At 43.1% G+C, this 15020-nt stretch overlaps 1 protein-coding gene across 2 annotated transcripts in view; it reads left to right on the top strand.

Annotated features, from left to right (window-relative positions):
• The window catches only part of LOC143986591 (cyclic nucleotide-binding domain-containing protein 2-like), a 564608-nt gene that overhangs the window by 419664 nt on the left and 129924 nt on the right, over nucleotides 1-15020 (top strand). For both annotated transcript variants that reach the window (XM_077485000.1, XM_077484999.1), the window contains one exon: nucleotides 14031-14255. In XM_077485000.1, the coding sequence (XP_077341126.1) occupies nucleotides 14031-14255 (225 nt within the window). The remainder of the gene's footprint in view (nucleotides 1-14030; nucleotides 14256-15020) is intronic.

Raw genomic sequence — 15020 nt, 5'->3', positions numbered from 1 at the left:
CCCTATTTTGTACACGCTATAACTTTTGCGCAAACCAATCAATAATCGCTTATTGCGATTTTTTTTACCAAAAATATGTAGAATACGTATTGGCCTAAACTGAGGAAAAAACTTTTTTTTATATATTTTTGGGGGATATTTATTATAGCAAAATGTAAAAAATAATGCGTTTTTTTCAAAATTGACGCTCTTTTTTTGTTTATATCGCAAAAAATTAAAAACGCAGAGGTGATCAAATACCACCAAAAGAAAGCTCTTTTTTTGGGAAAAAAAGGACATAAATTTTGTTTGGGAGCCACGTCACACGACCGCGCAATTGCCATTATTTTATCTTTTTTTTTTTATTATTTGATTTCTTATCACCCTTCAGTCCATCTCCAAGCTTATTGCCTCCCGTGTCCTCCCCAGGAGAGACATCCACTTAGGATGTCTCTTGTGCCTCTGCCAGCTTCCTCTTTGGTTTTGCATTGGGGAGTTGCGCTGTCTCTTGTATAAGCAAACTCCACTAATTTATGTGTATGGAAATTTTGCTTATTGTGTTTGGAACTATGAGATTGTATTTATTATTATTTTTAGATGCTATGACACCTCCTGAAGAAGCGACTTGGTTGCGAAACTAGTTGAGGATATCGTTTGTACAGTATCTGCACCAATCCCCCCCCCCCGCTTACTAGACGGGGGGTAGTTTTGTGTAATGTTTTTTCTGTATGCAATCATGTCTTAGCAAGCTTTTGTTTGTTTTGTTATTAGAGAATTTTTTTATACACTTTTGTAATAAATATATTGAATTTTAATCATTCCGAATTGTGTTCAACTACTGGGTATCAAGATAGTTCATCAATTACCATTGACGTTACATGGCAATTTTTGTAGAGTAGTCCATGTTAACTCACCCTTTTTTTCACCAGTATTGAAGTGGTTAAGCCAAGTGAAGACAGACTATACCTTTAACCCATTCGCTGCCAGGTCTGTACATCATACGGACCTGACAGCAGGGGATTTAACACGCAATCCATGCACCTCGGGTACCAGCACCCCCACAGGCGTGCTCCCTGCCATGCTTACCGGGCTCCACTTGCCCATCTGCGGGCCTGGGACTGATATGGCATGGCTGTAGGGGAAGGAGAAAAGCTAGCATAGCCGGGAAGTAATGTTTTGCAATGTGATCTGCATTGCAAAATATTCAGTGGAGTCCAAAGGAGACAAAAAGAACCTGTCACCTAAAAATGATCACATGGGGACTTTTTGTCCCCTATGTGTTAAAAAAAAAAAAAAAAAAAATATATATATATATATATATTTATTTATTTATTTTTCTTTGCAAAGAAATTAAGTTACACCCAAACACATAAAGTCCCCTTCCTGAAAACATTTTTGAGTCTCCCGCCCCCACCTCCACGTATACGCATGCATGGACGTAAAAGCATGCATCGGAGGCGCCTCCACATGAAAATGTTGGTTGCGATACACGTTACATATTGCCGTGCACACTGGAGTGAGAGTAATAATTCTAACACAAGATCTCCTCCGTAACACTAATCTGATAAATTACATACTTTGAAGCGTCACCTATAGAAAAAAAAGGGTACTGACGTTTGTCGCCATTTCACGGGTGCACACAAATTTAAAGTTTGGCATGTTGGGTATCTATTTACTCAACACAACCTCGTCTTTTATATTTCAGCAAACATTTGGTTAATTTATTGCATTTGTTTGTCCTAAAATTTACTTTAGTGTGTTTTTTAATGAAATTTTCACAATCGCGTAGATAATATCATGTGACATAAAACATTGGAACTACCTCTATTTTATTCTCTATGGTGTCTGCTTTCAGAAAATATATAATGTTTGGGGGTTTTTCTTTAGGGCTAAAATAATTTTTTAAACATGTATGCAAAAAAACGCAAAATCGGCTCAGGCAGCGAAAAGTTGAGGGGCCTATACACACCTTTATGTTCTAGTGCAATGCATTATACTGCATGCATGTTAATATGTGTTACTTTAAGGAAGCTTGTTCATATAAATGCTGCCAACATACCAGAAGGAACAAAATAAGGACTTGCATTATTTTTAACCAAGTTGCACAGCACAGTGCACAGAAGTGCCTTACTGTATGTGGTGGTGCACTGAAACGCGTGTGTAAATGGATCATTTATGAACTGCAGTACACCTAAAAATATTGACTACAGGGAGTTCTTTTTTTTTTTTTCTTTTTTTTTTTAAGTTGGTCTAAATTCCAGGGAGATCTTGGCATTTCTTATAAGAATGAAAAGTGATCTTGGAATTCCAGGTCTCTCAGCACCCCGCTGGGATGACAGATGGAAGATACAGAAGAGCACTGAATGCCCGGGCTGTGTTAGGAAAGATTGTAGATATACACAACTGTGTCATTAGGGAGCACATATGTTAAGGCATCTTCCATATATTAATTATCATGACTAATGCCCTGGATATAGAAATGATAAAGATAAATGAGAGATATATATGGCCTGGTTACCAGCTGCGAGCTATGCTAAATCTGTTATGTGGCATAGTAAATTATAAGTGTAATTAAGAGATATTCCTTTATATAATGAGAACTAGCTGTAGGTTTGCAATCCAGATGATATTTTTTTATTATATGAACATTTAAGTATTTAGTTACATTAGCATCTTTGCGTTTTAGGGCATTGCACTAAAAAAATTAATAAAAAATCCTGATCGCTGCATGTTTGGTAAGTCTCCAACAAACAGTACCTTCCAAAGGGAAGGTATGCAAATGCACCTAAAATACACCGCACTGCAACCTCCCAAAGGAAAACACAGAGGCATGACTGTTGCCTGGTTCCAGACTGATTCATTTCAATTAAAGGGTATATCTATATCGCTTAGATTGAAAAGGTAATCTTTATATACACACAGTGGTGCTCATAAGTTTACATACCCTGGCAGAATTTATGATTTCTTGGCCATCTTTCAGAGAATATGAATGATAACACAAAAACTTTTCTTTCACTCATGGTTAGTGTTTGGCAGAAGCCATGTATTATCAATCAACTGTGTTTAATTTTTTAAATCATAATGGCAAAAGAAACTACCCAAATGCCCCTGATCAAAAGTTTACATACCTTGGTGATTTTGGCCTGATAACATGCACACAAGTTGACACAAAGTGGTTTGAATGGTTATTAAAGGTAGCCATCCTCATCTGTGATCTGTTTGCTTGTAATTAGTGTGTGTGTATAAAAGGTCAGTGCGTTTCTGGACTCCTGACAGACCCTTGCATCTTTCATCCAGTGCTGCACTGATGTTTCATGGATTCTGAGTTATGGGAAAAGCAAAAGAATTGTCAAAGGATCTGCAGGAGAAAGTAGTTGAACTGTATAAAACAAGAAAGGTATATAAAAAGATATCCAAGTAATTGAGAATGCCAATCAGCAGTGTTCAAACTCTAATCAAGAAGTGGAAAATTAGGGGTTCTGTTGAAACCAAACCACGGTCAGGTAGACCAACTAAAATTTCAGCCACAACTGCCAGGAAAATTGTTCAGGATGCAAATAAAACCCCACAAATAACTTCAGGTGAAATACGGGACTCTCTGAAAACATGTGGTGTGGCTGTTTCAAGATGCACAATAAAGAGGCACTTGAAGAAACATGGGCTGCATGGTCAGGTCACCAGAAGAAAGCCATTACTATGCAAATGCCACAAAGTATCCTGCTTACAATATGCCAAACAACACAGAGACAGCTTCAAAACTTCTGAAACAAAGTCATTTGGAGTGATGAGACCAAAATTGAGCTTTTTGGCCACAACCATAAACGCTACATTTGGAGAGGAGTCATCAAGGCCTATGATGAAAGGTACGGAGGTGAATCGTTGATGTTTTGGGGATGTGTGAGCTACAAAGGCACAGGAAATTTGGTCAAAATTGATGGTAAGATGAATGCAGTATGTTATAAAAAAATACTGGAGGAACATTTGCATTCATCAGCCAGGAAGCTGCGCATGGGACGTACTTGGACATTCCATCATTACAATGATCCAAAACACAAGGCCAAGTCGACTTGTCATTGGCTACAGCAGAATAAAGTGAAGGTTCTGGAGTGGCCATCTCAGTCTCCTGACCTCAATATCATTGAGCCACTCTGGGGAAATCTCAAAGGTGCAGTTCATGCAAGAAAGCCCAAGAATTTACAGGAACTAAAGGCTTTTTGCCAAGAGGAATGGCCAGCTTTACCATCTGAGAAGATAAAGAAACTCATCCACAAATACCACAAAAGACTTCAAGTTGTCATTGATGTTAAAGGGGGCAATGCACGGTATTAAGAAGTGGGGTATGTAAACTTTTGATCAGGGTCATTTGGGTAGTTTCTGTTGTCATTCTGATTTAAAAAGAGTAAACACGGTTGATTGATAATAAATGGCTTCAGCCAAACACTAACCATGTGTGAAATAAAAGTTTTTGTGTTATCATTCATATACTCTGAAAAATGGCCAAGAAATCATAAATTCTGCCAGGGTATGTAAACTTATGAGCACAACTGTACATATACATACACACATATACAGTATCTCACACAAGGGAATATAACCCTCACATTTTTGTAAATATTTTATAATATCTTTTCATGTGACAGCACTGAAGAAATGACACTTTGCTACAATGTAAAGTAGTGAGTGTACAGCTAATTTACACACATCCATTAATTTCCCAACCATTGGCAACAAACGTGAGTACACCCTAAGGGCCGGTTCACACTGCAGGCGAGGCGAGGCGAGGCGAGGCGACTCCGACTTGCCTCGCCGCGACCTGCTGCGACCTCAGCGGCAACTTGCAGATGACTTCTGTATAGAAGTCAATGCAAGTCGCCCCGAGGTCGCCCAAAAGTAGTACAGGAACCTTTTTTCTGAGTCGGAGCGACTCGAGTCGCTCCTCTCAGAACGGTTCCATTGTACAGAACGGGGGCGACTTGCGAGAGCGAGGCGAGGCGAGTTGTGTCGCCTCGCATCACCCGCTGTGTGAACCGGCTCTAAGTGAAAATGTCCAATTTAGCCCCAAAGTGTCAATATTTTGCGTGGCCAATATTATTTTTCAACACTGCCTTAACCCTCTTGGGCATGGAGTTCACCAGAGCTTCACAGGTTGCCACTGGAGTCCTCTTCCACTCCTCCACCTTCCATTTGAGGATGCCCCACAGATGCTCAATAGAATTTAGGTCTGGAGGCATGCTTGGCCAGTCCCTCAGCTTCTTTAGCAAGGCAGTGGTCATCTTAGAGGTATGTTTGGGGTCGTTATTATGTTGGAATACTGCCTTGCAGCTCAATCTCTGAAGGGAGGGATCATGCTCTGCTTCAGTATGCCACAATACATGTTGGCATTCATGGTTCACTCAATGAACTGTAGCTCCCCAGTGCCGGCAGCACTCATGCAGCCCCAGACAATGAGACTCCCACCACCATGCTTGACTGTAGGCAAGACACACTTGTCTTTGTACTCCACACCTGGTTGCCGCCACACACGCTTGACACCATCTGAACCAAATAAGCTTATCTTGGTCTTATCAGACCACAGGACATGGTTCCAATAATCCATGCCCTTAGTCTGCTTGTCTTCAGCAAACTGTTTGCAGGCTTTCTTGTGCATCATCTTTAGAATTTGATGCAGTGTGTGGCATATGGTCTGAGCACTGACAGGCTGACCCCCCACCCCTTCAACCTCTGCAGCAATGCTGGCAGCACTCATACATCTATTTCCCAAAGACAACTTCTGGATATGATGCTGAGCACATGCACTCAACTTCTTTGGTTGACCATGGTGAGGCCTGTTCTGAGTGGAACTTGTGCTGTTAAACTGCTGTATCATCTTGGTCATCATGCTGCAGGTCAGTTTTAGGGCCTTGGCAATCTTCTTATAGCCTAGGCCATCTTTATGTATAGCAACATTTCTTTCTTTTCAGATCCTCAAAGTTCTTAGCCACGAGGTGCCATGTTGAACTTCCAGTGACCAGTATGAAAAAGTGAGAGGGATAACACCAAGTTTAACACACCTGCTCCCCCATTCACACCTGAGACCTTGTAACACTAACAAGTCACATGACACTGGGGAGGGAAAATGTCTAATTGGGCCCAATTTAGACATTTTCACTACGGGGTGTACTCACTTTTGTTGCCACCAGTTTGGACATTAATGGCTGTGTGTTGAGTTATTTTGAGGGGACGGCAAATTTACACTGTTATACAAGGTGTACACTCACTACTTTACATTGTAGCAAAGTGTCATTTCTTCAGTGTTGTCACATAAAAATATATAATAAAATATTTACAAAAATGTGAGGGGTGTACTCACTTTTGTGAGATACTGTGTGTATATATATATATATATATATATATATATATATGTATATTCCTTAAAATGTTAATCTACAAACAGTAGGACATAAAAGACATAAGACAAACGTATTTAGTTACAAGTACAACGCAGACCTTTCCTATAGTTACCACAAAGGTTCAATTCTGGTGGCCGCTCTACCATAGAGTGTGTGTTTCCCTCCCATCTAGTCTGTGTATATCATTGCAGTGTTCTGCCTCATTGGTTGGCATGGCGTGGCTCTAAATAGTGGGCTTCCCTATTCCCGGTTAAGGACTGGCTACATCTCCAATCCCTATACTTTGCATAAGTCAGACCTCTTTAATGCAAAGCCTTGTGACTATTTTGAGCAGGAGATTAACTTGACCTTTTTCCGGGAAGTTAAGTATTGATTACGGATTGGCCTTCATTGCATATCCAAACATGGGATCCTTTGAAGGGAATATTTGTAGAACAAAGAGGTTTGAGTCCCAGTGTTTAGATACACATGCCTAGACACCGATTTTTCTGTCTAACAGATTTCTGTGAAGATAATATGTTACACCCCCTACATAGATAAAAGCTAAATGAAATATATTCATAATTACAATATTTGACAGTTATTAATGGAGATTTCACATAAACTCATAAGGCAACACACACATCTTAGGAGGGATTTTGCCACACTCCTCTTTGCAGATCCTCTCTGAGGCCGCGTACACACGGGCGTATTGTCTGCCCAACTTAGTCCGCTGAAACATGTTTCAGCGGACAATCCGCTCGTGTGTGGGCTTCAGCGGACTTTTTCAGCGGACAGTCTGACGGACTAAGTCTTTCGTAATTTCCGTAATTTTGTCCGTCCAAACTTGGTTTCAGCGGACAGTCCACTCGTGTGTAGGCAAGTTGGACAGACTAAGTATGGCACATGCTCAGAAAGGATTTACACGCCGAAGGTTGCATTGCAGTGTATTGGACGTCGTATTTCTAGTCCCGTCGTACGTGCTGTACACGTCATCGCGCAAGCTTTCAGCGGACTGTCTGTTCATCGTGTGTGGTCAAGTCCGTTCATTCAAAAGTTGGACGGACTGTCTGTCGGATTGTCTGACGAACTTAGTTGGGCAGACAATCCGCCCGTGTGTACGCGGCCTAAGTCATTAAGGTTTCGAGGATGACGTTTGGTAACTCGAACCTTCAGCTCTCTCCACATATTTTCTATGGGATTATGGTCTTGAGTCTGGCTAGGCCACTCAAGGACTTTAATGTACTTCTTCTTGAGCCACTCCTTTGTTGCCTTGGCCATGTGTTTTGGGTCATTATCATGCAGGAATATCCATCCACGACTCATTTTCAGTGCCCTGAGGGAAGCAGGTTCTCACCCAAGATTTGACAGTACATGGCCTCGTCCATCATTCGTTTGATGCAATGAAGTTGTCCTGTCCCCTTAGCAGAAAAAAACCCCATAGCATAATGTTTCCATCTCCATGTTTGACAGTGCAGATGGTGTTCTTGGGGTCATAGACAGCATTCCTCCTCTTCTAAACATGGCAAGTTGGTTTGATGCCAAAGAGCTCGATTTTGGTCTCATTTGACTCATTCGCTTTTACTGCTTTTCCTGTTATCATTAACAAATTCAATACAAATTACTTATTACTGCAAAATGATACTTGCTTCTGTATTCTCTAAAAGGGCAGTAATGGAAGGTGGGTAGGGGGTGGAACCAAGAAACGGTGGTCGGAGGTGGGTAGGGTGGAGAAAAGGGGTAACTCAGAAAGGGGGAGTCCCTGCACTTATTCTCTGAGAAAAAAAAGCCCTGGGTAAAGGTAACAAGCCTATAGGAGAAGAGATCAATGCCATGAGCTCTTTGGTGTGTGACCAGGCGTGTTATATTTGTCAACTTGAGAAAGTGGTATTGCGTGGCCCCTGATATGTCTTACACTGTTGCACCTTTTGCACTTTATATTGATCCACTTTAACCCTTTAAAGTCCACATTTTCAATGCGTTAGCGTGACTCAAAATGTGTGCTACCAAACGGTGGAATAGAACGTTAAAGGGTTAAAATGGAACCTCAATAAAACAGAACTTTTGACTTTCAAGGTGTGCTTACTGATAATATGACTGAGTTATAATACATTGTAGCTCTACACTGTAGAAGCCGATTGGTAGTTTGGGTTCTCTGTTCTGTCCCTTGACACTGTGGACAATCTCAACCTCTCTGGCATGCCAGGTTAAGCATATAGAACCTTTAATGCTGTTAAGAGTACAAAGGTAAACAGTCTGCACACAACTATAATTGGGTATATTGTTGTAGGTTATGGAAAATGGCAATATGTTCATAAAAGATCAAATAAAGGATTTAGTTAACCACAATAGTAAAAGATGCTTTGACAGCTTTCCTGCCAACATATTGCTATACTACCAGAGTGCACTCTAAAAATGACTGTGTTAATAGTCTCACTGAGTTTCCTAGGCCGCAAAAGGAAACAGTATTTTGCCCTTGTTCTTCAGCCAGCTAGCATTGGGGTCCAGTCTTTATGGTGGTGCACATAAGTAGAGTCCCAGTAAAGCCTGCATGCAGTGATGAATGCTGCTAGTCAAATGCCCAGTTCCTAAGTGCTCAGTCTGTGCTAGCAGCAAAACAGGTTATGGCTGCAAGGCCCTCTCACTAACCCAGCAATGCAGCCAAGAAAGTCCTGCTGTTCAAGTGCTCTCTGCTTTGGCTTGTTGTGATTCCAGCCCTCTGTCCACCAGACTGCAGCGCTCCAGTACCTGTACAGCAAGAGAACATATCTCTGACTCAGTCTTTGGTCTCTGCACTCTATGAGCTCAGTCCACTTACTCGTATGGACAGGTAAACCTCCAAACAGGTAGATGTTCTCTCTCTGGTTCCCTTGGGGCTAAGAGAAAGCTAGTCCACAGCAAGGGTAAACAGCCTCTCTCTCTCCCTCTTATCGCTGTATGTCTCTGGGAGTTGTAGTCTAATGGTTCATAGAAATCTACAACCTGGGTCCCACCCCTCCCCCGAACTTCAACTCCCATCTTCCAATGCAGCTAGTATATTATAAGTCTATGGCACTCCTTTTGGCTCGCCAGCTCCCTCTGGTGGCGGGAAGAAGACAGTGTGCTGAAATCCAACATGTCACTTGCAGGCAGTTCACACTCTGGGTATCGAATGAAAGTTAACGACACCTCCATATTGGTACACAGATCGCAGTGCGAACTGTCAAATGTTACAGGAATTGGATTGCATGGGTGTGAACACCTATGTGATTCGATTGCAGTGCAGACCAATAAAAGGGTCCGACACCATTTTGGTGCGCATGCGATTTCAGCCATACAGACATTGCATGTGTAATCTGCAAAGCACTGCAGTGCAAATCACATGCAATTTCTGTGTTAGCAACAGTGTGAACCCAGCCTGAAAGCTATATTAACCACTTTCAGACCGGACCATTTTGCTGGTAAATGACCAGAGGTCTTTTTACACTTTGGCACTGCGCTGCTTTAACTGGTAATTGCGCGGTCATGCAATGTTGTACCCAAACAAAATTTGCGTCCTTTTCTTCCCACAAATAGAGCTTTCTTTTGATGGTATTTGATTGCCTCTGCGATTTTTATTTTTTGCGATATAAACGTAAAAAGACCGCAAATTTTGAAAAAAAATGATATTTTCTACTTTTTGTTATTAGAAAAATCCAATAAACTCAATTTTAGTCATACATTTAGGACAAAATGTATTCAGCCACATGTCTTTGGTAAAAAAAAAGTCAATAATTGTATATTTATTGGTTTGCGCAAAAGTTGTCACATCTACAAACTAAGGTACGTTTTCTGGAATTTACGCAGCTTTTAGTTTACGACTGCCTATCTCATTTCTTGAGGTGCTAAAATGACAGGGCAGTACAAAACCCCCCCAAATGACCCCATTTTGGAAAGTAGACCCCCTAAGGAAATTGATAAGAGGCATGTTGAGCCCATTGAATATTTTATTTTTTTGCCTCAAGCGATTGAATAATGACAAAAAAAAAATTTTTTTTTTTTTTTTACACAAAGTTGTCACTAAATGATATATTGCTCACACATGCTATGGGCGTATGTGAAATGACACCCCAAAATAAATTCTGCTGCTTCTCCTGAGTACGGGGATACCACATATGTGGGACTTTTTGGGAGCCTAGCCGCGTACAGGGCCCCGAAAACCAAGCACCGCCTTCAGGCTTTCTAAGGGCGTCAATTTTTGATTTCACGCCTCACTACCTATTACAGTTTTGAAGGCCATAAAATGCCAAGATGGCACAAAACCCCCACAAATGACCCCATTTTAGAAAGTAGACACCCCAAGCTATTTGCTGAGAGGCATGTTGAGTCCATGGAATATTTTATATTTTGCCACAAGTTGCGGGAAAATTACAAACTTTTTTTTTTTTTTTTTTTTTTTCACAAAGTTGTCACTAAATGATATATTGCTCATGCATGCCATGGGCATATGTGAAATGACACCCCAAAATAAATTCTGCTGCTTCTCCTGAGTACGGGGATACCACATATGTGGGACTTTTTGGGAGCCTAGCCGCGTACGGGGCCCCGAAAACCAAGCACCGCCTTCAGGCTTTCTAAGGGCGTAATTTTTTGAGTTCACTTCTCACTACCTATTACAGTTTTGAAGGCCATAAAATGCCAAGATGGCACAAAACCCCCACAAATGACCCCATTTTAGAAAGTAGACACCCCAAGCTATTTGCTGAGAGGCATGTTGAGTCCATGGAATATTTTATATTTTGCCACAAGTTGCGGGAAAATTACAAACTTTTTTTTTTTTTCACAAAGTTGTCACTAAATGATATATTGCTCACGCATGCCATGGGCATATGTGAAATGACACCCCAAAATAAATTCTGCTGCTTCTCCTGAGTACGGGGATACCACATATGTGGGACTTTTTGGGAGCCTAGCCGCGTACGGGGCCCCAAAAACCAAGCACCGCCTTCAGGCTTTCTAAGGGCGTTACAGTTTTGAAGGCCATAAAATGCCAAGATGGCACAAACCCCCCCCCCCCCAAATGACCCCATTTTAGAAAGTAGACACCCCTAAATTTAGGGGTACACTAGTGAGACTAGGTAATAAATGGCGGGTGCCCTGAAACTATAAAAAAATAACTAACCAACCAGCGTCACCTGTAACAGTTATATGGTGATCACTGGTGAAAGGGTTAACTAGGGGGCAATCAGGGGGCTTTATGCGGTAGTATATGGGGGTCCCTGGCGCTATAAAAAGCTGCGGCGAACCTAAATACCTACCTGCCTAACTAGCGTCACCTGTGACACTAATACAGCGATCAGAAAAACGATCGCTTATTAGGCTGGGTTCACACTGGAGCGATGCGGGAACGCCACGAATGCGCGGCGGGTTCCCGCATCGCATGCCTCCCGGCGGCAGTTCACACTGCCCTATGCGAACTGCTGGGAGTGTCAGTGAAATGTTAATGACACCCCCAGATCAGTTCGCATATCGCAGTGCGATCTGCAAACTTGGATCGCATGGTGTGAACACCCATGCGATCCGATTCTGCTGCGGACCAAAAAAAGGGTCCCGTGCGAGTTTGCGGCGGGTGCGACACGAATTCAGCCATACTATCTGTATAGCTGAACTCGAATCGCACAGAGATCGGATGTGATTTGCACTGCAGTGCGGTGCGAATCACATCCGTTCTCATAAACCGCTGCAATGTGAACCCAGCCTTAGTGACACTGGCGACGGGGGGTGATCACGGGGTTAAACCTTTATTGGGGGGGTTAGGGGGGTACCTTAGAACTAAAGGGGGCTAACCCTAACTGCCCTAACAGTTATTAGTCACAAATGACACCTGCCGGGTGATCAGGGGGTTAAACCTTTATTAGGTAATAAATGGCGGGTGCCCTGAAACTATAAAAAAATAACTAACCAACCAGCGTCACCTGTAACAGTTATATGGTGATCACTGGTGAAAGGGTTAACTAGGGGGCAATCAGGGGGCTTTATGCGGTAGTATATGGGGGTCCCTAGCGCTATAAAAAGCTGCGGCGAACCTAAATACCTACCTGCCTAACTAGCGTCACCTGTGACACTAATACGGCGATCAGAAAAATGATCGCTTATTAGGCTGGGTTCACACTGGAGCGATGCGGAAACGCCGCGAATCCGCGGCGGGTTCCCGCATCGCATGCCTCCCGGCGGCAGTTCACACTGCCCTATGCGAACTGCTGGGAGTGTCAGTGAAATGTTACTGACACCCCCAGATCAGTTCGCATATCGCAGTGCGATCTGCAAACTCGGATCGCATGGTGTGAACACCCATGCGATCCGATTCTGCTGCGGGCCAAAAAAAGGGTCCCGTGCGAATTTGCGGCGGGTGCGGCGGGTGTGGCGGGTGCGGCGGGTGCGGCGAATGGCTGAACTCGAATCGCACAGAGATCGGATGTGATTTGCACTGCAGTGCGGTGCGAATCACATTCGTTCTCATAAACCGCTGCAATGTGAACCCAGCCTTAGTGACACTGGCGACGGGGGGTGATCACGGGGTTAAACCTTTATTGGGGGGGTTAGGGGGGTACATTAGAACTAAAGGGGGCTAACCCTAACTGCCCTAACAGTTATTACAGTCACAAATGACACCAATGCAAAAAAAAAAAAAAAAAAAAAAAAAATGACATTGGTGTCACTGTGACTGGGGGGCAGGGGTAATTGGGGGGGTGATCGGGGGGTAAAGGGGGGGTGTGAGTGTGCCTGGCATGTTCTACTGTGTGTGGGATGTGTTGGTGCAACTCACTGATCCGCTCTCCTCCGTGTCGGAACGAAAAATACCGACACGGAGGAGAGAATACATCACTTCCTCTCCTGTGTTTACATTACAGGAGAGGAAGTGATGTCACCGGGGATTTCCATTCGTCGGGAGCGATCGCGAGGGGGTGGCCATGAATGAATGGCCGTCCCCTCGTCCGGGATCGCTCCCGAACGAAAACCGACCGCCGCAGGCACCGGGCGGGGGCCCGATCGGGCCCCCGACCCGCGGGAGGCAAAGGACGTACATATATGTGCTTATGCCTGCCCGTGCCATTCTGATGACGTAGATCGGCGTGAGGCGGTCGGCAAGTGGTTAAACCGTCACTTTTCTTAGGCACTTTCAGTTCAATGTTATTAAAGGTCCAGTTTAATCTGATGCCATGGGCACTGACTCGGGTTTTCTGTCTCAGGGTGGCTTCTTTCCCTTGTGGCATCCTATAGAGCCACCCTTTCATGAAGAGATTAGAGTTGTGTCTCCCTACACCGTGTGCATCAGTAGAAACACACAGACCTATAGTCTAGTATAGCAAGGCACTCTCCTACTCCTCCTTTCACTAAGCTAACAGAATGCATTTCCCCCATGCTGCCATCAAGGAAGCTGAAAAAAAAAAAGAAAACAAATGCAGCCACATCATCTATGGACTAGTAAGCTGCAATATACTACATTTCTGTTCTTTATTTGAAATGCCCTTTCAGGGTTAACTGATAAAGGGGACACCGCAATAGCAATAAACGTATTCTTCCTATTCTCGCTTGATAATACACTGATGTGTCTCCACTTTGTCAGATAAAACCACAGGTTAAATCTATGTATTCAGTGTATTGCAATGCTTTTATCAGCCTTGGGATATCTTCCAATAAATACAGTGCCCTTCTTTCTCCTAGAACAGAGATGAATATGAGGACCCGCCATATAATTTTACTGAAGAGGAACATCTCCTGCCTCTGTTACAGAAAGAAAGAAAATTGAATGAGACAGCCAGAACCAGCGCACAGATTAACAAGGGTGTAATGGCCAAAAGATTCCCGCTATTATCTAACACAGCGGAAGATGAAAGAATTCCACAATTATTTATCCATATTCAAACTCTCAGGGCTGGAGAAGTTTTTGTAAGTATAACGATTTTTTTCCCCTATGAATAGATAGGAGTTTAGGCCTCATTCACACCACAATGCAGTGTGCATTACAACCGAATTCCGGGATACGCAAATACTGTCTATATACAAGAGTCTTTATTATTATTATTATCATACATGATTTATATAGCACCAACAGTTTACGCAGCACTTTACAATGTATAGGTGGGACAGCACAATTACAGTACAGTTCAATACAGAAGGTACAGGAGGGCGCTGCTTGTAGAGCTTACATTCTAAAGGGAGGGGATGGTGGTACAAAAGGTAATAGCTGCAGAGAATGATTTGATGGCAGGTGGCTTGGGACAGTTGTTAGGTGGGTGAGGGATAGGCTTCCCTGAATAAATGAGTTTTCAGGGATCTCCTAAAGGTGGACAGGGTAGGGGCTGATCAGATATACTGGGGCAGGGAGTTCCAGAGGATGGGAGAGGCTCTGGAGAAGTCCTGGAGGTGAGGGTGGGAGGAGGTAACAAAGGAGCTAGAGAGCAGGAGGTCCTGGGAGGAGCGGAGGGGACAATTTGGGCAATATCTGCAGATGAGGTTGGTGATGTAGATGGGGGCGATGTTGTGAATGGCCTTGTATGTTGTGGTTAGAATTTTGAATTTGACACGGTGGGGTAGGGGAAGCCAGTGAAGGGATTGGCAGAGAGGAGCAGCAGTCACAGATCAGTTAGTGACGTGTATTAGTCTAGCAGCAGAATTCATAATAGACTGAAGAGAGTAGGCCATTAAGGAGAG

This window comes from Lithobates pipiens, unplaced genomic scaffold, assembly GCF_037356315.1.
Source record: "Lithobates pipiens isolate NorthernLeopardFrog02 unplaced genomic scaffold, aLitPip1_a1.2 Scaffold_17, whole genome shotgun sequence".
Taxonomy (NCBI): Eukaryota; Metazoa; Chordata; class Amphibia; order Anura; family Ranidae; genus Lithobates; species Lithobates pipiens.
The sequence above is the reverse complement of the archived record's forward strand: the minus strand, read 5'-3'. Positions and strand labels throughout refer to the sequence as shown.